General features: G+C 43.9%; 1 protein-coding gene across 2 annotated transcripts in view; it reads left to right on the top strand.

The window, feature by feature from the left end:
• The first annotated feature begins 9,927 nt into the window (after positions 1 to 9,927).
• The window catches only part of LOC125453400 (LHFPL tetraspan subfamily member 6 protein-like), a 164,984-nt gene continuing 147,611 nt past the window's right edge, over positions 9,928 to 27,300 (top strand). The window contains exons 1-2 of one of the 2 annotated variants that reach the window (XM_048532923.1): positions 9,928 to 10,154; positions 10,624 to 11,147. In XM_048532923.1, the coding sequence (XP_048388880.1) occupies positions 10,760 to 11,147 (388 nt within the window). In that variant the 5' untranslated portion in view covers positions 9,928 to 10,154; positions 10,624 to 10,759. Of the gene's footprint in view, positions 10,159 to 10,623; positions 11,148 to 27,300 lie in introns of both variants that reach the window. The other variant, XM_048532922.1, reaches the window with a different exon arrangement.

The raw sequence follows: 27,300 nt of genomic DNA, 5'->3' as shown, positions 1-27,300 counted from the left end.
TAGTAGGAGGTTTCAGTCTGTAAGGAAAGTTCACAGCAATTAAGGACTGATGATGTCACGCAGGTTTTGATGCCAAATTGAAGGAAAGGCTAGACCACTATGCTCTGGTGGTTAGAAGAGTCAGGGGTGACTGAATTGAAACATGTAAGAACCTGAGGGGACTTAACTAGGTGGATGTGGAAAGGCTGTTTACTCTTGTTGGAGAGTCTAGAACTAAGTGGCATCAAAATAAGAAGATATAGATGAGGAAAAAAAATTCTCTCGTAGGGTTGTGAGTCTTTAGAATTGATTTGCTCAAAAGGCATTAGATCCAGAATCTTTAAATATTTTTAAGGAAGAAGTGGATAGATTCTTGTTTACCATGGTGATGAAACATTATCAAAGGTGTGCAGGAATGTAGAGCTGAGGTTAAAGTCAGATTGGCCATGATCCGATTGAATGGTCAAACAAGCTTGAAGAGCCAAGTGGTCTACTCTTGTTCTTGTTTGTATGTTTGAAATAAAATGTGGAACCAATCAACCACTAAACATACATATGTAAGCTTCTCTAGTTTAGAAAAACACTTTCAGAGCTTATAAAGCCATTTTGTTTCAAACTGGAGGGATGTGTGGGTCCAAGATAATAAAATGTGAGGCTGGATGAACACAGCAGGCCAAGCAGCATCTCAGGAGCACAAAAGCTGACGTTTCGGGCCTAGACCCTTCATCAGAGAGGGGGATGGGGTGAGGGTTCTGGAATAAATAGGGAGAGAGGGGGAGGCGGACCGAAGATGGAGAGAAAAGAAGATAGGTGTGGGTCAACTGGGCAGTATCACTTGTAAGAAGCCTATTATATATGGATTTTGCTTTTAAACCTGTGAGAAGTCTTTCAACAACTGTACCTTAACTTTTACATTGGGAAGCAGCCTGAAGCTTTTCTTAGTTTTGAAAAGGAGATAGAGGGCTTCTGGCTTGATAAATCTTGAGCCTGATGTTGAAAAATGGTATACCTGTCTCCTGGCTATTTAAGATACTCATATAAACTTATTGTGGTTTGTCATCTGACTGCGTCATGACTCAGGACTGCCTAATCTTCATTTGAATTCTTTTATTCCTAGTTTCTTAGTAGTTTTGTTCATTGCTTACTATCTAGCTGTCACCATGACTTGATGGAGCCAGGTATAGTGATGATCTGAAGTTAACATGCTGTGATACTTATGTTAGCTCCAATAACAGAAATATAAGTTATGGATCATGTTGTACTAAATAATTCAATGTTTTTTTTATTACAGCTTCTGGTATTTACGTAGGTAGATTTCAATCACAAGCACTTCTGTGCCTGGGCTCAAGCTAAACAATTTGGATGCACAATAGCAAGCTCCCCTTAGTGATCCAGGCTTCAGGGGGACAGAGCTCTGTAAGAAGGAGAATGAGAGCCTGATATTATTCGATCACATGGTATGATATGGTGATGACATAATGTGCATGACCTTAGAGGAATACCGCACATCTGCTTTGAACATAAAACAACAGCAATCTTCAACAAGGGAGAATCTAGCCATTCATCCTTGATATTCAATGGCATTAAAATCATTGAATCCTCCACTAATAACATCTTGACGGTTGTCATTGACTGGTAGATGAAATGGATGAGATATATAAATGCAGTGGCTGTAAGAGCAGATCAAAGGATAGGAATTCTGTGGCAAGTAATTCACCTCCTGTCTCCCCACTGCCTGTCCATCATCTACAAAGCACAAATTAGGAGTGTGGCTTGCAGCACCAACAACATTCAAGAAGCTGGACACCATCCCAGGAAAAGCAGCTCACTTTGTTAGCACCCCTTCCAACACGTTCGACATTCACTCCATTCACCAGAGACACACAGTGGCAAAAGTGCAACCATCGACAAGATGCACTGCAGTAACACACCAAGGCTCTATTGACACCAGTGATCTCTACTGCCTACAAGGAAATGGGAACGGATTCTGGATGTGAGTTTGCTCGCTGAGCTGGAACGTTCATTTTCAGACGTTTCGTCACCATTCTAGGTAACATCGTCAGTGAGCCTCCGACGAAGCGCTGGTGTTATGTCCCGCTTTCTATTTATCTGGTTAGGTTTCCTTGGGTTTCCTAACTCACATCCAGAACCTCAACCTGAGCTACAAATCTTCTCAAAACTCGATGGGAACAGATGCATGGGAGCACAACCACCATTCGCATGTTCCCTTCCAAGTCACTCACCACCCTGCCTTGGAGCCATATTGCCATTCCATCACTGACATTGGGTTAAAATCCTGGACTTCCTTCCTAACAACAATGTTGCATCCCTACAGCCCAAGATAATAAAATGTGAGGCTGGATGAACACAGCAGGCCAAGCAGCATCTCAGGAGCTTGGATCCTTGGATGAAGGGTCTAGGCCCGAAACGTCAGCTTTTGTGCTCCTGAGATGCTGCTTGGCCTGCTGTGTTCATCCAGCCTCACATTTTATTATCTTGGAATCTCCAGCATCTGCAGTTCCCACTATCTCTCCCTACAGCCCAAGTACCTTAGGAGTTCATGAAGGCAGCTCACCAGTACCCTCACCGGTGCAATTAGGGATGGGCAATAACTACTCAGCCAACTAATGACATACGCATTCTGTGAACGAATAAAGAAATGTATTCAGGGGGAATTTATTTGGATTTTGAATTCTCAAACTCATTTTGACTGAAGGGTTCTAGGCAATTCCCATGACATTTGATTTACAAGGTCACAAATGGGTTAAAAAAAAGAAGTTATTTGGTCTATCCTAATTCATTCGTCTAGAAAATCTATAAAGTGTTCTCATTGCAGAATTTGATTAGTTTTTAAATGATTCCATATACTTTTTAGTTATATTTTTCATACTACATATAACATTTTATTAAAAAAAGGACTGAATTTTTCTGTTCTTTGACAGTGTGTTTTTTTCAGTGAGATTCATGGCAGCTGAGGTCCAAGCTGGCTTTTCTCTCACAAAGGTCTACTCCTGATCCCATTAGTTGGCCTCTTCGGTGCCCGTCTCATGGAATTATGGAACTGCTCGCTGCTACCAAGACATTGTGCTGTTTATGTTGCCACATTTAAACTCTGGTTGCACACCATTTCAGATACTGCAAACCAGAACTGCCGTCCACACTGTGCTCCTGTTCCATTACACCCAAGAAAGTGCCTGACAAGGGCCAAGTTGTCTTTTGATTTACCAACAGGGTCCTGGAGGTGCCAGTGGATGTTGTGGTGGTAAAAAGAGGAGTGCATCTTCCTGCTGACTGGCAAAGGATTCCATGCCACCAGTTTCAATCAGCCTGGATCAATATAGACCAGGTAAAGGGCTACGGGGAGAAGGCAGGAAAGTGGAGTTGAGACCAGGATAAGATCAGCTGTGATTATGTTAAATGGCAGACCAGGCTTGAAGGCTGAATTGCTTACTCCCACTCCTAATTCCTATGTTCCAATGTTCCAGATCAAAGCAGTGTCCTTCATGAAGCTCAATGGCCCTGCAATGCAGTGAGAGGGTTACTGATAAGCTGTGGTCCACAAGGGCAAGTCCCACCAACTTCTCTCCACTATATCACACTCAGGGCTACCATTCTGTCTAATGTTATCATTGCACACCCATCTTACAAGGCATATTTATTACAATTCATTTTATTGCATGCATCATGTCCACTGAATAGCTCTCAACCCCTCATCCTCCCAACCTAATCTTCTTGTCATCTACATTACTCACTCACTGCCTTTCCGTCAACACCTCTCCTGCTCCTGCCTCATTACGAAATGTTCTCCAATTCATTTCCAATAGATTCAGTCCCTCTTTTTGACTCATTGCAGGAAAAAGTGGCCAACTCCTGGACAAATATCTCCACAGTACCCAATTGCCATACATTGTAATCCTTGGACTGGTTGCAGAACTGATCGTATCCAGCCCCTTACACTGGTTCCAGGTGGGTCCCTTGACAGACTGTGGTGTTACCCCTAATTGACTGTCCTCTCCTTTGTCTCCACTTCGCACTGGTCCCCTTGATTTTCACTAGGCCTTTTGATTGATACACTTGCAGTGTGTTTGCAGGTAAGCTGCTGGCACATGCTATAGAAGTGAAATTAACATGGCAAGGCACCATACAACAACATGTACACCCCTTCGACAGCTCAGTGCCATAAACTATGACAAGCTGCCACCTCTTCCCAAAGACTAAAAAGCAATGCGAGCCACAGAGGCTGGCAGCGTCCAGGTAAGCGCAACGCGTGGTAAGTGCTAAGAAAGAATGCTATAAGCCACAAGACCCGACCTGTGTAAGATGAATGGGATGTTGTGTATGTTCCTGCATGCAATGTGAGCTAGTCGAAGCAAGTTATAAGTGTTTCTGAGCTCAAAAGTGAAGTCCTGAACGGTGGAATTGGGTTTGAGTTGGTCTGAGAGCAGATATGATGATATGAGGCCAGTGGTTTGGATGCCCATTAGAGGATGAAGGATGGAAGAACATGTCACGGAGCAGGGACTTTGTGGTCAAGACCAAGTTTTCTGAAGATCTGGAGAAGCAAATGATGAGCAGCACCCACTAGCTTTGACTTTCATCTTGGGAAATCATGTTTACCTAATTTATTAGAGTTGTTTGATGAATTTATAATCTGTGTGGACAAAGGGAAACCTGAGGACATACTATACTTAGATTTCCAGAAAGCATTTGACAAGGTGCTGCATCATTGTCGGTTACTATGTAAAACAAGTGTTTGTAGTGTAGGAATAACATATTAGCATTGATAGATAATTTGGTAGACCTATGGGAAACAGACAATAGGTGCAAATGAGTCCATTTTGGCTTGGCAAGATATGATGAATGGAACACCATAGGAATCAATACTGGAACTTTAATTCTTACAATTTACGTGGTGAAATTTTCTTATAAGATGAAGATAGACAGAAAACTAAGTTGGGAAGAGGACATAAGCATCCCCTTAAATTTTCTTCCTGGCTTCATAGGCCACCAAGGCCTGTGCATGGCAGCGACTTCTGGAACCAGAAGTCAATGCCGTGATTGACATGCTGATGCTAATTGCCTGTGCAGGACATAAGAATGGCTGTGCATGCATACACCTTACGAGGAACTTTAAGCAAAAGAGGTCAGCAAAGGAGTATAGGTAGGATAAGTGAAAACCTGCCAAATGTAGTTAAATAGGGGGACTTTGGCAGGAAGAAAAGAAAAGCTGCATATTATCTAAAAGGAGAGAAATTGCAAAACTCTGAGCTACAGAGGGACCTGGTACTGAATCACAAAGATTGATATACAGATAAAACAAGAGATGAGGAAGGCAAATTGTATTTTGTAATTATTGCAAATTTGAATGTCAAATTCGAAATGTTTGGTACAACTGGATAGAGTGTTGCTGAGGTCCCCTTTAGTGTATTCTGTATAGTTTGATCTCTTTAAGGAAGGATGTACCTGCATTATAAGCTGTGGGGATATGCATCTTATGAGAAAAGGTTTTACAGGCTGGGCCTGTATCCTTTGAAGTTTAGAAGAATAGGAGGTGATCTCATTGAATCATATAAGACTTTGAGGTGACTTGACAGGATTGAAGTTGAAAGGATGTTTCTCCTTGAGGAAGAGATTCTCAGGAACAAGATTAAAGAGAGAAACATTTAAAGCAAAGATGAAGAACTTTTTTTTCTCTCACAGGATCATGATTCTTTGGGACTCTCTGCCCCAGAGAGCAGTCATTGAATATATTTTTAAGGGGAGACAGGTTGATTCTTAACAAACAAGGGATCCAAAGGATTTTGTGGGCTGGCAAAAAAGTGGAGAGTTAATAGGAACTACCGATGCTGGAGAATCTGAGATAACAAAGTGTGGAGCTGGATGAACACAGCAAGCCAAGCAGCATCTTAGGAGCAGGAAGGCTGACATTTTGGGCCAATACCCTTCATCAGAAATGGGGGAGGGGAAATAGATGGGGAGAGAGGAGGAGGCGGATTGAAGATGGATAGAGGAGAAGATAGGTGGAGAGGAGACAGACAAGTCAAAGAGGCAGGGATGGAGCCAGTAAAGGTGAGTTTAGGTGGGGAGGTAGGGAGGAGATAGGTCACTCCAGGGAGGACGCACAGGTCAAGGAGGCGGGATGAGGTTAGTAAGTAGGAAATGGGGGTGCAGCTTGAGGTGGGAGGAGGGGATAGGGAACAGGAAGAACAGGTCAGGGAGGCAGGGATGAGCTGGGCTGGTTTTGGGATGCGGTAGGGGGAGGGGAGATTTTGAAGCTTGGGAAATCCACACTGCAGGGTTCCCAAGCAGAATATGAGTTGCTGTTCCTACAACCTTCGGGTGGCATTGTTGTGGCACTGCAGGAGGCCCAGGATGGACATGTCGTCTGAGGAATGGGAGTGTGAGTTGAAATGGTTCATGACTGGGAGGTGCAGTTGTTTATTGGGAACCGAGCGTAGGTGTTCTGCAAAGCGGTCCCCAAGCCTCCGCTTGATTTCCCCAATGTAGACGAGGCCACAACGGGTACAGCGGATGCAATATACCACATGGGCAGATGTGCACGTGAACATCTGCTTGATGTGGAAAGTCTTCTTGAGGCCTGGGATGGGGTGAGGGGGAAAGTGTGGGGGCAGGTGTAGCACTTCCTGCGGTTGCAGGGAAAAGTGCCAGGTGTGGGGGGGCTGGAGGGGAGTGTGGAGCGGACAAGGGAGTCATGGAAACCATGGTCCCTCTGGAAGGCAGACAATGGTGGGGAGGGAAAAATGTCTTTGGTGGTGGGGTCAGATTGCAGATGGCAGAAGTGTCGGAGGATGATGCGTTGGATCCGGAGGTTGGTGGGGTGGTACTTGAGGACGAGGGGGATTCTTTTTTGGCTGTTTTTGCGGGGACGGGGTGTGAGGGATGAGTTGCAGGAAATGCGGGAGACATGGTTGAGAGCGTTCTCGACCACTGCGGGGGGAAGTTGTGGTCCTTGAAAAGCGAGGACATCTGAGATGTACGGGAGTGAAATGCCTCATCCTGGGAGCAGATGCGGTGGAGGCGAAGAAATGGGGAATAGGGAATGGCATTTTTGCAGGAAGATGGGTAGGAGGAGGTGTATTTTAGGTAGCTGTAGGCATAGTTGGTCTTGAAATGGATATCAGTTTCTAAAAAGTGGAGTTGAGGCCACATTTAAATCAGCCAAAATCTTATAAAACAGCAGAATCAGCTCAATAAAAACCAAAAGAACTGCAGATGCTGTAAATCAGGAAGAAAAACAAACTGAGGAAGTGTCACCGGACCTGAAATGTTAACGCTTGTTTTCTCCTCCACAGAATCAGCTCAAACTGCCTGAATGATCTTGTTCTAATCTCAATTCATATGTTTGTACAGTTATTCCAACTGTTATCTCATAAACCTTTACAGTGCTTGTCATCTTCTTCCTCTGATCTGCTACTGTGAATATTGCATTAAGCATTCATGCACCTAAAATAAAAATCAAGGAAATTGGGAGAAAGATTTGTTTGTGAGTATTTGCATACAAAAATAAACTTACAATTGTACACCAGAAATTTCCACAGATGTCTCCTGGAAGGAGATTGGCAGAACAATCTCTTTACATATTCCATATTACCAGGAGAGTCTGAGAGTGCTATACGTTACTGCCCATGGCAGTCATCAACTTATCTATGGAGGCAGCCAGACATTCAAATGCTATGGGAGCGCGGTGGAAATAGAATTGCAAAAGTAGAATTTTGCTCTAAATGGAACGTTTGGAGATAGTAAGAACTGCCGATGCTGGAGTCAGGGATGACACAATGTGGAGCTGCAGGAACACAGCAGGCCAGGCAGCATCAGAGGAGCAGGAAAGCTGATGTTTCGGGTCAGGACCCTTCTTCAGAAATGGCACTAAATGGAATGTTTTCCTTTTTTCAAAGAGAATGGAGTGTCGAATTAAGAATGTTTTGCTAAGACTATACAAGGCTGCAGCTGGAATGCCGTGAACAGTTGGGCCTCTTACCTAAGGAAAGATATACTGGCTTTGGAGGCCATCCAGGGAAGGTTCAGGAGTCTAATACCAGGTACGGAAGCACAGGCTTATAAGGAGCGGTTGACTAGGTTGGGCCACACTCATTGGAAGTTAGAAGAGAAGCAACCTTCTCGAAGTACACAAGACTCAGAGAGGAGTTGACAGGGTAAATGCGGAGAGGTTGTTTCACCTTGTGGAAGCATTCAGGACCAAGAGGGTATAATGTCAGAATGAAGGGTCACAGATTTAAAACAGAAATAGAGAGGAATGACTTCTTTGAAGGTAGTGAGTCTGTGGAATTATTTACTGTTGAGGACATTGAGGCTGGGTTATAAAGTACGTTCAAGGCTGAGATGGACATACTTGTAATCAGTAAGGGAAGGAAGGGTCATGGGCAAAAAGCAGAAAATTGGAGTTAAGGATTATCAGATCAGCCATTATCTCATTGAATGGCAGAGCAGACTCCAAGGGCTGAATGGCCTACTGCTGGTCTTGCAACTTATGATTTCAATGTCAGTGCTTCTGTTTGAGGAACATTTCATCCAGGTCTCCTGTATCAACCTTTTTGCACTCTGACCGCAGTTGAGTTGAATAACCTGTCCTTCAGCACCAGCTAGCAATGGCACTTTTAGCATTTTTGAACGATATACTTTGTAGTGTAATGAGAATGTATGTGTTAATGATATATTTCTGATGGTACAACTCTGACATCAGCAGTTCTATATTGACACTCAGAAGACAGGATGGAATAACTGGACTGGCATGAATTTTATATCTCATAGCTCCTCTGTAACTTGTGGGAAAAGGCAGGAAAGTGGATTTGAGGATGATCAGATCAGTCATGGCATTTGAATGGCACAGCAGACTGGAATGGCTGGCTTCAGCTCCTATCTTATGGTACTGGAGAACTGTAATACAAAGATCAGTTTAATGATTGTATAATAGTGTGCAAAGAGTTTAGTAGAACTGCAGACAATAGACATTTTTGGATGAGGTACAACCAGAGATGCAGCAGACTCAAAGTTTACAGCCTCTTCAGTGTCAGACTGAACGCTGATACCCAGATCTCATCAGAGTTAACATTTCGGTTCCGGTGACCTTTCCTCAGAACAGAGTAACTGGACCCGCAACATGTTTTCTTCACAGATGCTGCCAGAGCTTTTCCAGCGACTTCTGCTTTTGTTCCTGACCTAGAGCATCTGTAGTTCTTTCGGGTTTCACCCGGACCTCAGGGTAGGCAGCATTATTAGGACAGTGCAACTACTCTGCAAGTCGATGGTTCGGTGTCAGCTCGAACCAGACCTTCTCAGCTAAAATGGAGAGGGGGTCTGTGGACAATCTGCATCGGAGTGCAGGATCCGTTACCACACATGCCTTGCAAAATAAGCAACGGCAGCGAGTGAGCCAGATTGTATTAAGGCAACACCAGCAGAGCATCACAAAGTTTGTCCGACCATAAATGCACGGTCAAGCATTTCTTCACTGTGCAAGGCAGGGAAGCAAAACTGATTTGAGTCTTTCATGGGCCACACACCATTTCCCTCTCACTGGCAACGAGTCATTCGCTAGTACAACCACTCCGGTAGAAACGGCCTCCTTCGTCAGCGCCGTTGAGATTGTAGGGATGGAAACATCAGCTGTTTGGGCTCGCAGCCCTGTTACCTCTCACTCCGGTGGGTGTGTGCCCGTGACTCAACGTACACTTCAATTATCTTGGAATCTCCAGCATCTGCAGTTCCCATTATCTCTCAAAAAATGTGAAGCGAATTTAGTGACAAATTCGCAGATTCCCTCGGCTTTCGAAGGGATTGTGTGGGTGGGGCGTGTTATTTGTTGGTTTTGCTTTCTGAGGAGTTTTGAGGTCTGATTGACAGCTTCGGGGCTGAGCTGTCAGGAATACTCATTCAACCCCCCCTCCCGCCCCCGCCCACCAACGCCGCCTCGCTCTGCTCCTCGGAATGTGTGCTGAATAGTTGCTGTCAGGAAGAGCGGTATAGTGAGACACTCTGGGATTGACTCGGTGTGTGCAGGAGGCAGTTCAACACTGGCGGCGGGAGAAAGGCAGGAGTGAGGCTTTCTTCCTCAAAAAAAAACCCTGTCTCCTGGAGGGAAGTTCTTTTCCAAAATTCAACCTTTTCGGACTACGGGAAGGATCAGCGCCGAACACGTAAGTACGTATTGGCTGAAATAGAATGGCACTTTCAGCCACCCTGTTCGGATTTTCACAAACTAAAAGTCCTTTTGTTTTAAAGAATAATTATTAGGGTAAACAATTACATATTTTTAAAGTTTTTTTTAGAAAGATAGGTTATAAAAGAGTTTAGTGGGATTTTCCAAAACAATCGTGAAGACCGCTGTTTTGTTTATTATTCAGAAGTGGCGTTTCACGTCTTGTCGATTTAAAAAAAAAGTTGTTTAAGGATCGAGTTTATTAAATAATTCCCCGCTGTTTAAGGTGGCTGCCAAGCTCAGATTCCAGACACACTGGACGCCTTCAACGCTTTCTTCAGCGCAGGGTCGCTCCAACTGGACAACCCCGGCTGACGTTCAAATGGCAACTTTTGTTTAAAAACTAAAGAAAAAAAAATCCGATTTAACAAAGAGTTTTTAACCCTCCTTCCCCCTATTTCTATCAGGGTTTTCCAGAAGGGAGGAAGACGGCATGGATAAGACGACTTCAGAACAGCTCTGCTGAAGTTCAGTGGAAATAATTATTACCGAGCAAACAGCCGGAGAGAGTCTGCAGGGGGATCTGTGGCTTTGCTGGGGGAGATGTCTTCAAGTCTAACTTGCGCCGGGATGCTGTGGGCTATGCTGTCCCTGCTGTGTGCTGCAGCCTCCTGCACCGGCTTCTTCATGCCCTACTGGTTACTGGGCTCCCAGCTCGACAAGCCGGTCAGTTTCGGCGTGTTCCGCCGCTGCACCTACCCGGTGCGCCAGGAGGGTCAGCTGCAGTCCGTGGTCATGGTGGAGCAGTGCGGCAGATACGCCTCTTTCTTGGGTATCCCCAGCCTGGCCTGGAAGATTTGCTCGGTGGTGACCGGGGTGGGATGTGGTCTCCTCCTGCTGGTGGCGCTCACTGCGCTCATGGGCTGCTGTGTTTCCGAGCTCATATCCAGGACAGTGGGCAGGGTGGCTGGAGGCATTCAGTTCGTGGGAGGTAAGTGCCTTCAAAGTGACACACGGGGGACTGGCTGTATGTGCAAAATGGGTCTCAGCAAGGGAGCAGCACTCCTATTCACCTCCAGTTTTTAACAGCACCATAAACATTAGCATGTACCTGTTTAGTCAACTGCAGACTGTCACTCTATACGTTTGTAGTGAGTCATTAAACCTTACTGTGAACATATCCTCAGACCTCAGATGGAGTGAGAACAGTAGTGCAGTGAAACCCCATCTACTATTTCCAAATGATGCCAGGTGATACCTTATTATTTGCTGTGACCATTATCATAAATCTTGGAAAATTGCCAGGCGGGTTAGGCAGCATTCATAGGCAGAGATAGCTTTTGTTATTTACAGTTACCCTTGATGTTATTGATATACATAATTCTCTTATGTATGTTTTGTCTGCCTCAATGGACTAGTGATGAGCTGAGTGTTTAGCTTCACTGAGAAGTGTTTTGCACCTGGAGGACTTGAGCAGCTAATCTGTGCCGATACTTCAGTGCAGTGCTGACTGGCTGTTACATTGTTACAAGTGTTTTCATTCTGATGAGCCTCCAGGTACCCAATGAGGCTGTGTGAAAGATGCAATGTTACTATTCCAAAGAGAAGCAACTGAGCTCTTGGGTCCTTTGTCTCCCAATACCACTAACTGAAGTTTTCATCATAGAATCACAATGTATTCAAGTTAGAAAGAGGCCGTTCAGCCAGTCATGACTGTGCTGGCTCCTGAAGGAACAATTCACCTAGTGCCCCTCCTCTGTCTTCTTCCCATAACTCTCTGTACATTACAGTTAATCAATTCCTTCTTGAATTCTGTGATGAAAACGACCTCCAGCATACTCTCAGGCAGTCCCTTCTAGATCCTAACCATTTATGTGTGAAAAAGCTTCTCCTCACATCATTGCTTCTTTTGGCCAGTTACCTTAAATCTGTGCCGACTTGCTCTCAATCCTTCCACCAATGGGAACTGTTTATTTTCTCCATCGATGCTGCTCATACCCATGTGACTTTGGATACCTTTACAAATCTCCTTTCAGTCTTCACTGCTGTGATGAAAATAATCCAAACCTTTCCAATCTAAGTAACTGGAATTCCTCATCTTGTGAATCTCTTTTACGTGCTTTCTCACGTCAGCTTATTGATGTTTGACTTTGAGTAAATTGGCAGCAAAAAAGTAATTCATTGCTTTTGAAACACTTTGGGATGTCCTAAAGACACAAAAACTATTTTATAAATGCAATATCAATTTTTCTGAATACATTGGGACTAACTTTACTGGAGAAAAAAGTCTTAAAATCTAATCATTTCAGTCACATTTATGAAGACAGATGGTAAGCCTGCCCAAACATATTACAGAATATGAAATAGTATGGTGAACTGAATAGTGGTTTTACTGAAATTTGTTTGATGAGACCTGGTGTAATGAGCCGCAGAATAGAGATTAATTGGGTTGGGAAGAAGCCGAACTGCTTACATTGTAGTCTAGAAACTTGATGATGCCAGATATAGGAAGCAGTCTGATTCCTAAAGGATGGCAAGGCTACCACCTTGCATCCTCATTGCACTTGAAAGCAATTACTGTCAAAATTGGACCTTCACGAAAACATAAATAAACATCATTGTACAAGCAATAATGAAATAAGAAGAGTTTATGCAACAGATTATGCCAAATTGGAACCTCCAATGTTGACATACAAATGGCAAAGTGTGAATGCACCATTATGTCTGGTTGTGGACAGAATTACATGTGTACTTACAGCGTGAGGTCACTTGAAATCTATGACTGCGGTTATGTGTAGTAACTTAGAACTTGCATAGACATATGTAAGATCACACTATGGGAGTCTGATGTAGCATTGCCAATTACTCCTTTGAATTATACACTTTCTTCCAAGTTTATTGGTTGGTATTCTGTCCAAGTTTTCAACAAGTTCAGATATATATTGTAACTGCTGTTGAAACGCCTTTCAAAACAATAAGGAAATATTGTCCTTGAGTGTTAGATGAAGGATTTAGTAAGTATTGCTACATCGTAAGCGCCTAGATAAAAATATTAGAGACAAATCTCCAAGTACCTTATGGGCAGCCTCATGAGTACTGACAGAATGAGAATGAGAAATTGCTGAAGAAACTCATCATGCCTGGAAGCTCTTGTGGAGAGAGAAACAGAGTTAACATTTTCATCTCTGAAACCAAAGGAGGATGGTACATGAAGGTTGTTATGCTGTTGACAAGTTGGGATGAGTGGAGCAGCTGGTGAGGGTGCCCAGAACAAAAAGCAAAGAGAATGCTAATGATAATAGATGAAAGAAATGGAGAAGAATAGGTGCTATTAGTGGGTGTTAAAAGCAGTAAGTAGGTCAACTCTGCAGAGGGGAAATGCATGCAGCAATGATACTGAGTGGGAGAGGGTTGTGTAATCAAAGTGGAGAATAGCATTCATGCTCTGAAGTTGTTGAAGCTAATGTTGAGTCCTTAATGCTGTAAAGTGTTTAAGCGGAAAATGAAGTGCTGTTCCTCCAAATTGCATCAGGCTTTGCTGGAATTGTGCCACAAGACTCCTTCTCCAGCACTTTCTACTTTATTCCAGATCTCCAGCTAACTGCAATACTTTGCTTTTATTGATAACATTACATTTGTTGCCCCAGATGCCCATACTCATCAAAACATACAGTCCTCCCAAGTTTCTCATGCCTTCTTCCAAAGATTCTGTCATGCTATTGTTTATAATTGTACAGGTGATTGGTATGTCTGAGATCAAATAGAATGAGGCTGATTATACCTTAATTAAGAGATAATTGAGCAAGATCCGTGTATGGATATATGTGGAACAAGTAACCCGTATGTTGAGTTTTGTGATGTATAAACTGAAATAAAACTGATTGGTAAAGCATATACCTGGACTCTGACTAATCTTTAATCTTTGGCATTTAAACTGGCATCTTAACCAAATGGATGCTTTTCACATGTGAATCAGACGATAGGTTGAGTCAAAACATTAGGAGCAAGAATCTAGATTACTTTTTCATACAATTTGTCCAAAGATGCTGAGCTAAATCTGTGGTTCAGCAGCACACTAATGATACATTTACCAACCAACATTTAAGGGAATTGTAAAAACCAAAAGAACTGCAGATACTGTAAATCAGGAACAAGAACAAAGTTGTTGGGAAAGCTCAGCAGGACTGGCAGCATCTGTGGAGGAGAAAACAGAGTTAACGTTTCGGGTCCGGTGACCCTTCCTCAGAACTGATTCCTCAGGGAATTATGCGTGGTATGATTTTAATAAAGCAGTGTATTTTTGTAATCCTTAAAGTTCAATAACATAAGTTTCAGTTATGCTGCAGTGTTAGCTGGCCAGTGGTAGGTTTAATAGAATAATATCTCTGCTGTTAACAAAATTGCAACGACAGAGTGATTCCACAATACAGCTTAAACCAACCATGAACTTAAAAAAACTACAAAATACTACAGAAATACAATGCTGCTTTCCATGGAAAAACCAAAATGCTGATCACTGCAAATTTGGAAACTACTTCAGATATGTAACATTTTAGATGTTGAGCTAAGTAATGAATACCAATTATATTCCTATATGAGAATAAGTTAATTGCATTCCCTTTCTGAACAAAATGAATGAAGGTGTGCTTTCCATTGTGAAACCATTATAACCGTTGGTTGTAGTTGATTCGTAAGCATTTGTGTTTCATTCATGCCCGTTCTCAACATTTGTGCTGGAGAATTAATAACATTTGGCTGATGCTTGTTGTTTTTGTTGCCAGTTCCGCTCTGGATGTTATCACTGAGTTCAGCCAGGCCAGCGTTTGACCCTTCTGCTTAGTTTTGAATTGGGTTAAATAAGCAGCAGAACTTTGATGTGTTCTTTGAAGGGGCTGGTTTGCAACATCACAGGATCATTTTCTTTTGTTGTCAATTGACTACATCTGTGAGATTTGATTATTTTCAGTATATGCAACATGTGATCAAAACGACAAAAAAGGATGGCCAAATATGTAGATCACAGAACTGAGGAAGAGAATGTAATTATACTAACACAAAAGGAAGGATTAACTTGGACATACTGCAGATGATATACACTTTCTTTCAGACATAAGGATGGATTTTAGTCTGCAAGAGATTGCACCAAAACATATGAAAATTCTTGCTTGATACTCAGAAATTATAAACAAAGTAGGGAGAATAGGTGGCAATTTCAACTGATATGAGAGAAAGGAAACGGGATGGTGGGCAGTGGTCCTGGCACTTAGTTAATAACGTATAGAAACACTATGTTAATTTTTAAACTGTACAGTTACAAAACAAGTGAAAGATAAGATAAATGATGTGTTCACCAGCCCTCCTCTAGATTTAGCCAGGCACTGCCAAATGAGCAATTCAGTTGTGAATAAATGTGCAAGTGGGTTAATGAGTAACTAGGTATTAACCCGAGGATATGGTTGTATTTTGTCACTTTCAGCAAAATATAATCATTTTACTGGTTTTATTTTTGTTTCATTTTTGCTCTTATGATCACACAGGAAAAACAAGAATATTCAAAAAACACAGAAAAGTAAGCGTAGTTTACAAGAAAAAATATAATAATTTGGTAACATTATCTGAAATGGAACAAGATGAAAATTAGAGTAGAATGCGTTGACCTTTTACTACTCTAAATTGATAGTGTTTAGGCTGTAGCTACATACAATATTGTTTCTATATATTATTGGTGTGTGAAATTACGAGTTAATGCTAAACTTTACACTAATTTGATTTGTAATGATTGTTGCTAGGCAACTATGTTATGTTAATTGATTAAGCATCTCATTGTGTTGAATGGGAATTTCTTTGTATTCATTTAAGTAGGTCCTTTTAAACAAACATTTATTTACAAAATGTAGTGCGCATACAGTATAAAATATTTGCTTATGTAATGTTTTTGAAAATGTTGCTAATTTGTAGCAGGAGTTTTGCAACCTAGCCAATTGAAATTGATTTATAGAGTAAAAGCTCCCACTGCTTGCCCTCAGAGTGATTTGGAACTATAAAGTAAAAGATTTGCATCAGGTCAGTGTAAGTGCCTGATCTGAAATTCCTGCCGACCTTAGCTGCAAATCAAATGTCTCAAATGCATTGCATAGGGAATTTAATACCTTGCAACCCAAGAATTGAGTCTGGTGGTCTTCTGTATGAGGCCTGTGGGGAATATCATGATTAGATTGTTCCACACTGCAGGACTAACGGTGTAAATTGAATTTGACTCTAGCAGTGCAATGGGATTATACAGCAGTCTGCGAGTTTCTCATATTTATAACCAGTGTTGGAGCCTGAGGCATTTACCCCAATAGAAGGAAGATTATAGACTACTTGATAACATATGTTAATGATTCATAAATTACTGCCATATGTTTAGTTCAGTTCCTCTGTGTGTTGATTTCATATACAGCAATTAAAAGAAATTTCTTCATCTGCAGGTTGTTGTAGAGCAGGGGTGCACCAGTGATGGTGATAATACCAACTTAACAGGGATGTATTGCTTTGAGACCTGAGGTTTGCACCAATAGATGTGTTTCTCCATTGATCTGGGGTGAACTTAAAATGTCTAATTACACAACTACTTCTACATCACACTATCATATTCAGTTTTGAATAATATTGTTTTAGACTTGACATTATTTTCCATCCCTTCTAGTCCACTATCGATTTCTAAAGCCAAGGAATTAAACATGTTTGGTCATGATTTGTGGCACAGTGACAGGAGATTTTCATGAGATAGTTTACATAAGTACAGTGTGGAAGCCTGAAATCAGAGATCAGTAACGGGGGATTTTTCACAATTTATATTAGCAACTTTGTATTAATACCAGCAGTACAAACTCTTATTATTTGCTTGGTTGTGTATGTATTCATTGCATGCATCTGTTTCTTTGCATGGTTATCTCAAGTGCCAGATTACCTCTTGATAATTTCCTCTGTGTATATCTATATGCATTAACCAATTATGAGTATCATAAGTACTGTCCACTTGATTGTCCTTATATTACAGCCTTCTCTCCTGTTCAAACCAGGAACAATTCAAGTTAACAGCATTAGAGCACAATACCCAGTGAAAGGAAAACTTAGAAAAAGGTTTGCAGAGATCAAGAAACTTTGCCATCGTATTGATTTGTCCTATTACTTGTATTTCATCAAAAAAGCTGAAAAATATGAATGTAAATGCCGAAAAGGGACAAGAGAGACAACAGTTAGCATTGGTCCACTTGAAAATGAGGCTGGACAAGTAGTAACAGGCAACAAAGAAACAGTGAAGGAACTGAATAAGTATTTTACATCAGTCTTCATGGTGAAAGACATCAGTTGCAAACTAGAACTTTAAAAGTCAGGGGGCAGGGTGAGTGTAGTGGCCATGTCTAAGATGCTGGGGAAGCTGAAAGATCTGAAGATGGATAAACCACCCTGACCAGGCGGACTATAGTCTGGGATTCTGAAGGAGATAGCTGAAAATATTGTGGAGCCATCTTTCAGAAATCACTGAGGGCAGAAGGGTCCCAGAGGGCTTGAAAATGTTGAATCTAACACTCCAGTTTAAGAAGGGAGGGAGGCAGAGGCGGGAAACTTCGCCTTAACTTAATTTTAAGAGTCTACTATTGAGGAGATTACAGATTACATGGAAGTGTATGGTAAAATAGGGATGAAACAGCACATTTTTATTAAGGAGGCGTCATGCCTGACATCTGTCAGAATAGTTTGAGGATGTAGTGAGCAAGTTAGTCAAAGGAGAGCCAGTGGATGTGATCTGTTTGAATTTCTATAAGACCTTTGACAAGATGCCGCTTGGGTGGCTTCTAAATAAGACAAGAACCCATGGAGTTAGGGCCATGATATTGACATGGATAGAGGATTGGCTGATTGGCAGAAGGCAGAGAATACAGATAAAGAGGTCTTTGTCAGGATGGCAGCCGGTGATTATCAGGAGCCATATTGGGGCTATCTGGACAAAGGAATTCAGGGTATTGTTGCTAAGCTTGTAGATGACACAAAGACAGGTGGAAAGACAGATAGTGGAAGAGGCTGCAGAAGGATTTAGACAGGCTAGGAAAGTGGGCAAAGAAGTGGCAGATGGAATACAAATTGGGAAAGTGTGAGGTTATGCACTTTCGTAGAAAGAATAGAGAATAAACTATTTTTTAAATGGGGGAAGGCTTTGAAAATCTGAAGACGAACGGGACTTAGGAGACATAGTTCAGGATTCTCTTAAGGTTAACATGCGGGTTCATTTGGCAGTCAGGAAGGCAAATATAACATTAGCGTTCATTTGAAGAGGACTAGAATACAAGAGCGGGGATGTACTGCTGAGGTTGTGTAAGGCTCTGTTCAGATCGCATTCAGAATATTGTGAGCAGCTTTGGGCCCTCTGTCTAAGAGAAGGATGTGCTCTCACTGGAAGAGGCCCAGGGGAGGTTTACAAGAATGATCCAATTGTTGAAGGGTGGTTGAGGACTCTGATCCTGTACTAAATGGAATTTAGAATGATGACAGGGTGTCTCAGTGGAATTTACAGAATACTGAGATGCCTGGATGGAGTAGACATGGAGAAGATATTTTGACTCAGTGGAGAGACTAGGACCTGAGAGCATAACCTCCGAGTGAAGGAACAACCCTTTAGAACTGAGATGAGGAGGAATTTCTTCAGTCAGAGGCTGCTGAATCTGTGGAACTTATTGCCACAGAAGGCTGTGGAGGCCGAGTCATTGAGTATCTTTAAGACAGAGATAGATTCTTGATTAGAAAAGGTATCAATGGTTATGGAAGGAAGACAGTACAATGGGGTCGAGAAACGTATCAGCCATGATTGAATGATACAGCAGACTTGGTGGGCTAAATGGCCATATTCAGCTCCCTATTTCTTATGGTCTTGAGGGATTTCTATATGACTGTGAATTTGCAATTGCTGTTTCAGTGGAGATCTCTTACTTTTTAAATTGTCTCAACACCTCCATTCTAAATATTACATTATCATTTGAAGCCAGTGTACGCATACTTACCTATCTGGCTTTCATGCAAAACGTGAATATCCATCCATTTTTATGCCATGATTATATCCTACCTTAATCATTAATTAAATTCTGTGCTGTCACAATAATGTCCATTTGCTTCTAATGAAATTACCCAAACTGGTAGCAAATCTATTTTAAAAACAGGTACTGAAATCTATCCTAGAATAAATAGGGAGAGAGGGGGAGATGGACCGAAGATGGAGAGAAAAGAAGATAGGTGGAGAGTAGAGTATAGGTGGGGAGGTAGGGAGGGGATAGGTCAGTCCAGGGAAGATGGACAGGTCAAGGAGGTGGGATGAGGTTAGTAGGTAGGAAACGGAGGGGAGGCTTGGGGTGGGAGAAAGGGATGGGTGAGAGGAAGAACAAGTTAGGGAGGCAGAGACAGGCTGGGGTGGTTTTGGGATGCAGTGGGTGGAGGGGACGAACTGGGCTGGTTTTGGGATGCTGTGGGGGAAGGGAAGATTTTGAAGCTGGTGAAGTTCACATTGATACCATTGGGCTGCAGGGTTCCCAAGCGGAATATGAGTTGCTGTTCCTGCAACCTTCGGGTGACATCATTGTGGCACTGCAGGAGGCCCATGATGGACATGTCATCTAAAGAATGGGAGGGGGAGTTGAAATGGTTCACGACTGGGAGGTGCAGTTGTTTATTGCGAACCTCCGCTCGGTTTGCAATAAACAACTGCACCTCCCAGTCGCGAACTGTTTCAACTACCCCTCCCATTCTTTAGATGACATGTCCATCATGGGCCTCCTGCAGTGCCACAATGATGTCACCCGAAGGTTGCAGGAACAGCAACTCATATTCCGCTTGGGAACCCTGCAGCCCAATGGTATCAATGTGGACTTCACCAGCTTCAAAATCTCCCCTTCCCCCACCGCATCCCAAAACCAGCCCAGTTCGTCCCCTCCCCCCACTGCACCACACAACCAGCTCAGCTCTTCCCCACCCCCTACTGCATCCCAAAACCAGCCCAGCCTGTCTCTGCCTCCCTAACCTGTTCTTCCTCTCACCCATCCCTTTCTCCCACCTCAAGCCGCACCTCCATTTCCTACCTACTAACCTCATCCTACCTCCCCACGTATACTCTACTCTCCACCTATCTTCTTTTCTCTCCATCTTTGGTCCGCCTCCCCCTCTCTCCCTATTTATTCCAGAACTCTCACCCCATCCCCCTCTCTGATGAAGGGTCTAGGCCCGAAACGTCAGCTTTTGTGCTCCTGAGATGCTGCTTGGCCTGCTGTGTTCATCCAGCTTCACACTTTATTATCTTGGATTCTCCAGCATCTGCAGTTCCCATTATCACTGAAATCTATCCTACTTATTTTAGCAAACTTCTGCATTTAAATGTTTGACAGCATTGATGTAGAGGGAATAGGACAGGTTGCATGCGAAGGAAGGAGTTACTTGCCAGAACTAGGTCATGAAGTTCAAAAATCAGCAGGGATTTCACATTAGAAACAGGATTCTAGGCATTGGATTGTGCATATTTCAGTTCTGATTTGTTGTATATAAGTTTGAGTTGTGTTGGCAGCCTTCATTTTACCATTGCTTTTTATCTGCAAAATGTGGCCCAGTCAGCTAATGGTTCCCTCCATGGCATCTCTTTATATTTAATGCGAAATGGCAGAGCATGATTTACACACTTGACAGGGGTCATTAGATTTGAGTAGCGTTTACTTCTGGCTCTGTATGATTTGATGGTTTTCAAGTCTTTGCAACTTGAGTATTTGTACTCCTTTAAAAAAACTAATTTTGTCAACTGGAAGTGAAAGTATATGTTGTATATTCGAGAGTAAGTGTCTAAAATCACGTCTTCATCCATACAGATTTATTTTTGCTTTCTATAACAGATATTTTAAATAAAAGGAAAATACCCTGGTTTCTGGATATCTGAAATCAAAAGCAGAAAATGTCCCAATGGCTCTGTAGAGGAGTCATATTATTCTCAAATGTTAACTGTTTCTCTTTCCACAGATGTTGCCAGACCTGCTGAAATTTTTCCAGTACTTGCTGTTCATATTCTTTATAGACATTTTGGCCATTCCAGAAAAAATGTTTGTTTCCTTCTCTTTAAATCCAGGCTACTTTCTCTGACAGGAATCAATTTTCCACTTGTTGGTAATACCATGCCTTAGTGGTAAGAGGATGTGAGGTTCAAATCATACTGCAAAGACTGCAATGCAGTGTAGGCTGACAAGTCAGTGCAGTACTGAGGGAAGACTGCATTGTTAGAGAGGATGTCTGTCACTTATTCAAATTAGAAGCCCTGTTTGTCTTATTGTACTGATGCAAAAGATTCCATTGTACAATTTGTGAAGCAACAAAGCTTCGCTGGTATTCCCGTCCATTTTAGATGCTACACCACCAAAAAAAGCTATTGCCATTTAACTCTGACATTTATGAAACCATGTTACATGCAGACTGGCTGGCTTACTTCCCTACGTTACGATAACTGCTTTTTGTTTTCCTTTAAATAAAAACCGAAAGAACTGCAAATGCCGTAAATCAGGAACAAAAACAGAAGTTGCTGGAAAAGTTCACAGACACTGCCAGACCTGCTGAAGAAAAAAAATCAGAGTTAACGTTTTGGGTCCAGTGACCCTTCCTCGGAACTGATGTTACTTTTCCCTAATTACCTTTGAACTGAGTGGCTCTTTAGCCATTTCAGAGGGCAATAAAGAGTCAATCACATTGTTTTGGGTGTGAGTCATATGTAGACCAGACCAGGAATAGATAGCATATTTCCTTCGATTAAAGAGAATTATAAATTCCACCAGTGACTAGACCAGTGACAATAACATTATGCCATCACTCCTCCACTTTTCATAGCATATGGTGTGTGCATTTTAAGAAATCCTGAGGATGTGAAAGGTGCTTGATAAACCCAAGGTTTTTTTTATGGATGCGAGGCACTGTCTAATACATTGGCTAAAAGGGTGCTATTCATGCCTCAACATCAACAAGCTGGTGAACAGGGCACAGCACTGCCCGCTTTAATCCTCCTCACACCTGTCTTCCATCATATCTACATATTTACTGTACGAAGTGTTGCAGATTGGTCAAATATAGCAGGATGGTTTTCTCTTTCCAACACCAGTAATTCCTATGCTAACTGTAATATCCTTAAGCCTGCCTTAACAGAAAATAGCTAGCTTAGGACGAGTTGGCATTTTAACTGGAGACTTAATGTATGACTCTGTTACCTACTGCAGAAACCTGCCTAATTAAGTAGAGAGAGAGAAATTTTAATTCATTTCTTTGTCCAATGTTGTATGGACGTGACTTCCTTAGAGCAAGGGAGAAAAGCCAAAGGGAGAACCAAGTAACATTGTTTTCATAAACCTTATAGCAGTGACAAGCACAATTTACTTATAATTCACTTCTAAACTCAAATTAGCTGATAATGCTTGTTATAGCACAAAATTATAATGTGTGTTACTTGAGATAATGGGAACTGCAGATGCTGGAGAATTCCAAGATAATAAAATGTGAGGCTGGATGAACACAGCAGGCCAAGCAGCATCTCAGGAGCACAAAAGCTGACGTTTCGGGCCTAGACCCTTCATCAGAGAGGGGGATGGGGGGAGGGAACTGGAATAAATAGGGAGAGAGGGGGAGGCGGACCGAAGATGGAGAGTAAAGAAGATAGGTGGAGAGAGTGTAGGTGGGGAGGGAGGGAGGGGATAGGTCAGTCCAGGGAAGACGGACAGGTCAAGGAGGTGGGATGAGGTTAGTAGGTACCTGGGGGTGCGGCTTGGGGTGGGAGGAAGGGATGGGTGAGAGGAAGAACCGGTTAGGGAGGCAGAGTCAGGTTGGACTGGTTTTGGGATGCAGTGGGTGGGGGGGAAGAGCTGGGCTGGTTGTGTGGTGCAGTGGGGGGAGGGGACGAACTGGGCTGGTTTAGGGATGCAGTAGGGGAAGGGGACCTCTACATCGCCGAGGCCAGACGCCAACTCTCCGACACCACCACCTATCGCCTCCTCGATCATGACCCCACACCCGAGCACCAAACTATCATCTCCAACACCATTCACGACCTCATCACCACAGGGGACCTCCCACCCACAGCCTCCAACCTCATTGTTCCCCAACCCCGCACGGCCCGTTTCTATCTCCTTCCCAAAATCCACAAACCTGCCTGCCCTGATCGACCCATCGTCTCAGCCTGCTCCTGCCCCTCCGAACTCATCTCCACCTATCTGGACTCCATTTTCTCCCCTTTGGTCCAGGAACTCCCCACCTACGTCCGTGACACCACCCACGCCCTCCACCTCCTCCAGGACTTCCAATTCCCTGGCCCCCAACACCTCATATTCACCATGGACGTCCAGTCCCTGTACACCTGCATTCCGCATGGAGATGGCCTCAAGGCCCTCCGCTTCTTCCTGTCCCGCAGGCCCGACCAGTCCCCCTCCACCTACACTCTCATCCGCCTAGCTGAACTCGTCCTCACACTCAACAACTTCTCTTTTGACTCCTCCCACTTCCTACAGACTAAGGGGGTGGCCATGGGCACCCTCATGGGCCCCAGCTATGCCTGCCTCTTTATAGGTTACGTGGAACAGTCCCTCTTCCGCACCTACACAGGCCCCAAACCCCACCTCTTCCTCCGGTATCAGAGATAATGGGAACTGCAGATGCTGGAGATTCCAAGATATAAAATGTGAGGCTGGATGAACACAGCAGGCCAAGCAGCATCTCAGGAGCACAAAAGCTGACGTTTCGGGCCTAGACCCTTCATCAGAGAGGGGGATAGGGGGAGGGAACTGGAATAAATAGGGAGAGAGGGGGAGGCGGACCGAAGATGGAGAGTAAAGAAGATAGGTGGAGAGAGTGTAGGTGGGGAGGTAGGGAGGGGATAAGTCAGTCCAGGGAAGACGGACAGGTCAAGGAGGTGGGATGAGGTTAGTAGGTAGCTGGGGGTGCGGCTTGGGGTGGGAGGAAGGGATGGGTGAGAGGAAGAACCGGTTAGGGAGGCAGAGACAGGTTGGACTGGTTTTGGGATGCAGTGGGTGGGGGGGAAGAGCTGGGCTGGTTGTGTGGTGCAGTGGGGGGAGGGGATGAACTGGGCTGGTTGAGGGATGCAGTAGGGGAAGGGGAGATTTTGAAACTGGTGAAGTCCACATTGATACCATATGGCTGCAGGGTTCCCAGGCGGAATATGAGTTGCTGTTCCTGCAACCTTCGGGTGGCATCATTGTGGCAGTGCAGGAGAACCGGTTCTTCCTCTCACCCATCCCTTCCTCCCACCCCAAGCCGCACCCCCAGCTACCTACTAACCTCATCCCACCTCCTTGACCGGTCCGTCTTCCCTGGACGGACCTATCCCTTCCCTACCTCCCCACCTACCTTCTCTCCACCTATCTTCTTTACTCTCCATCTTCGGTCCGCCTCCCCCTCTCTCCCTATTTATTCCAGTTCCCTCCCCCCATCCCCCTCTCTGATGAAGGGTCTAGGCCCGAAACGTCAGCTTTTGTGCTCCTGAGATGCTGCTTGGCCTGCTCTTCCTCCGGTACATTGATGACGGTATCGGCGCCGCCTCTTGCTCCCCAGAGGAGCTCGAACAGTTCATCCACTTCACCAACGCCTTCCACCCCAACCTTCAGTTCACCTGGGCCATCTCCAGCACATCCCTCACCTTCCTGGACCTCTCAGTCTCCATCTCAGGCAACCAGCTTGTAACTGATGTCCATTTCAAGCCCACCGACTCCCACAGCTACCTAGAATACACCTCCTCCCACCCACCCTCCTGCAAAAATTCCATCCCCTATTCCCAATTCCTCCGCCTCCGCCGCATCTGCTCCCACGATAAGACATTCCACTCCTGCACATCCCAGATGTCCAAGTTCTTTAAGGACCGCAACTTTCCCCCCACAGTGATCGAGAACGCCCTTGACCGCGTCTCCCGTATTTCCCGCAACACATCCCTCACACCCCGTCCCCGCCACAACCGCCCCAAGAGGATCCCCATCGTTCTCACACACCACCCTACCAACCTCCGGATACAACGCATTATCCTCCGACACTTCCGCCATATACAATCCGACCCCACCACCCAAGACAGTTTTCCATCCCTTCCCCTGTCAGCTTTCCGGAGAGACCACTCTCTCCGTGACTCCCTTGTTCGTTCCACACTGCCCTCCAACCCCACCACACCCGGCACCTTCCCCTGCAACCGCAGGAAATGCTACACTTGTCCCCACACCTCCACCCTCACCCCCATCCCAGGCCCCAAGATGACATTCCACATTAAGCAGAGGTTCACCTACTCATCTGCCAATGTGGTATACTGCATCTACTGTACCCGGTGCGGCTTCCTCTACATTGGGGAAACCAAGTGGAGGCTTGGGGACCGCTTTGCAGAACACCTCCGCTCAGTTCGCAACAAACAACTGCACCTCCCAGTCGCAAACCATTTCCACTCCCCCTCCCATTCTCTAGATGACATGTCCATCATGGGCCTCCTGCACTGCCACAATGATGCCACCCGAAGGTTGCAGGAACAGCAACTCATATTCCGCCTGGGAACCCTGCAGCCCAATGGTATCAATGTGGACTTCACCAGTTTCAAAATCTCCCCTTCCCCAACTGCATCCCTAAACCAGCCCAGCTCTTCCCCCCCACCCACTGCATCCCAAAACCAGTCCAACCTGTCTCTGCCTCCCTAACCGGTTCTTCCTCTCACCCATCCCTTCCTCCCACCCCAAGCCGCACCCCCAGCTACCTACTAACCTCATCCCACCTCCTTGACCTGTCCGTCTTCCCTGGACTGACCTATCCCCTCCCTACCTCCCCACCTACACTCTCTCCACCTATCTTCTTTACTCTCCATCTTCGGTCCGCCTCCCCCTCTCTCCCTATTTATTCCAGTTCCCTCTCCCCATCCCCCTCTCTGATGAAGGGTCTAGGCCCGAAACGTCAGCTTTTGTGCTCCTGAGATGCTGCTTGGCCTGCTGTGTTCATCCAGCCTCACGTTTTATTATGTGTGTTACTTGTATTGTTTCATTCAAATTAAGACACCAACTTAGAGATATAAATTGGGAGCAGAAGTAAACCACTCAACTCTACGTATCTGCACTGCCATTCAATAAATCTTGGCTGATTTTAATGTCAACTTCATCTTCCTGCCTAACTCTAATAACCTTTCACCCCATGCTTATCTACAACTGCTGTAATAAAAAAAATACAGATTCTGTTTCCACTGCCTTTTGAGGGAGAAAATGTAAAATCGTCCAATGCATTAATTGCTAAAGCTTAGTACGTGGGTATCCGAAGACTTGGTACCCTCTGTGAGGGGAAGAAAAGACTTCTTATTTGTGCCTGAAAGAGGCAATCTCTACTTTTTAATTAGTGAACTCTAGTCCTAGATTCTCTCACCAGAGGAAGAGTCTTTTCTACATCTACCCTATGAAGTCCCCTCAGGGCATGGAGCCTGATCCCCTCAGGATCTTTTATTTCTCAGTGAAGACACTTTTCTAAACTCCAATAAATACAAGTCTAGTTTATTCTGCCTCTGTTTGTAAGACAACTAACCTATTCCAGATATTAGTCTGATAAACCTTCTCTGAACAGCCTCCAATGTGTCAACATCATCCTTAATCAATAGAACCAACCTGCCACCTTTTCCTAGATTCTTGTTCTTAAATGTTGCATACTCTTCAATATTCCCATCCAATCAATGTTATTCTTCAGCTATGTCTATTTGATTACACTTGCTTATCTCAAGTTGTACTATCAGTTCATCTATTTGTTTTGAATGCCACATGCAGATACAGAGCCTTAATTTTTTAAATTTATTATTGAAACCTCTGGTTTTGTCAGCTGATTTACTCTTACATCAATAATTTCATTTGTATAGCAACTTTAATACCTGAAGGATCCTCAGATGCTTTGCTGGAGTGTTATCAAACGGTTTGACACCAAGCCACGTAAGCGATTTTAAGACAGTTTGTTACATACTTCAAATTGCTTGTGAAATTAAATGGCTGAAGTATCAGCAGTAGATTGTGCTTGAGGTAAGCCATCTTATTCATCAAAAGTGGAAATTGCTGGCAGAAGCTCAGCAGGTCTGGCAGCATCTATGGAGA

Source organism: Stegostoma tigrinum, chromosome 6, assembly GCF_030684315.1.
Source record: "Stegostoma tigrinum isolate sSteTig4 chromosome 6, sSteTig4.hap1, whole genome shotgun sequence".
NCBI lineage: Eukaryota > Metazoa > Chordata > Chondrichthyes > Orectolobiformes > Stegostomatidae > Stegostoma > Stegostoma tigrinum.
This window is presented reverse-complemented; position numbering and strand designations above follow the sequence as displayed.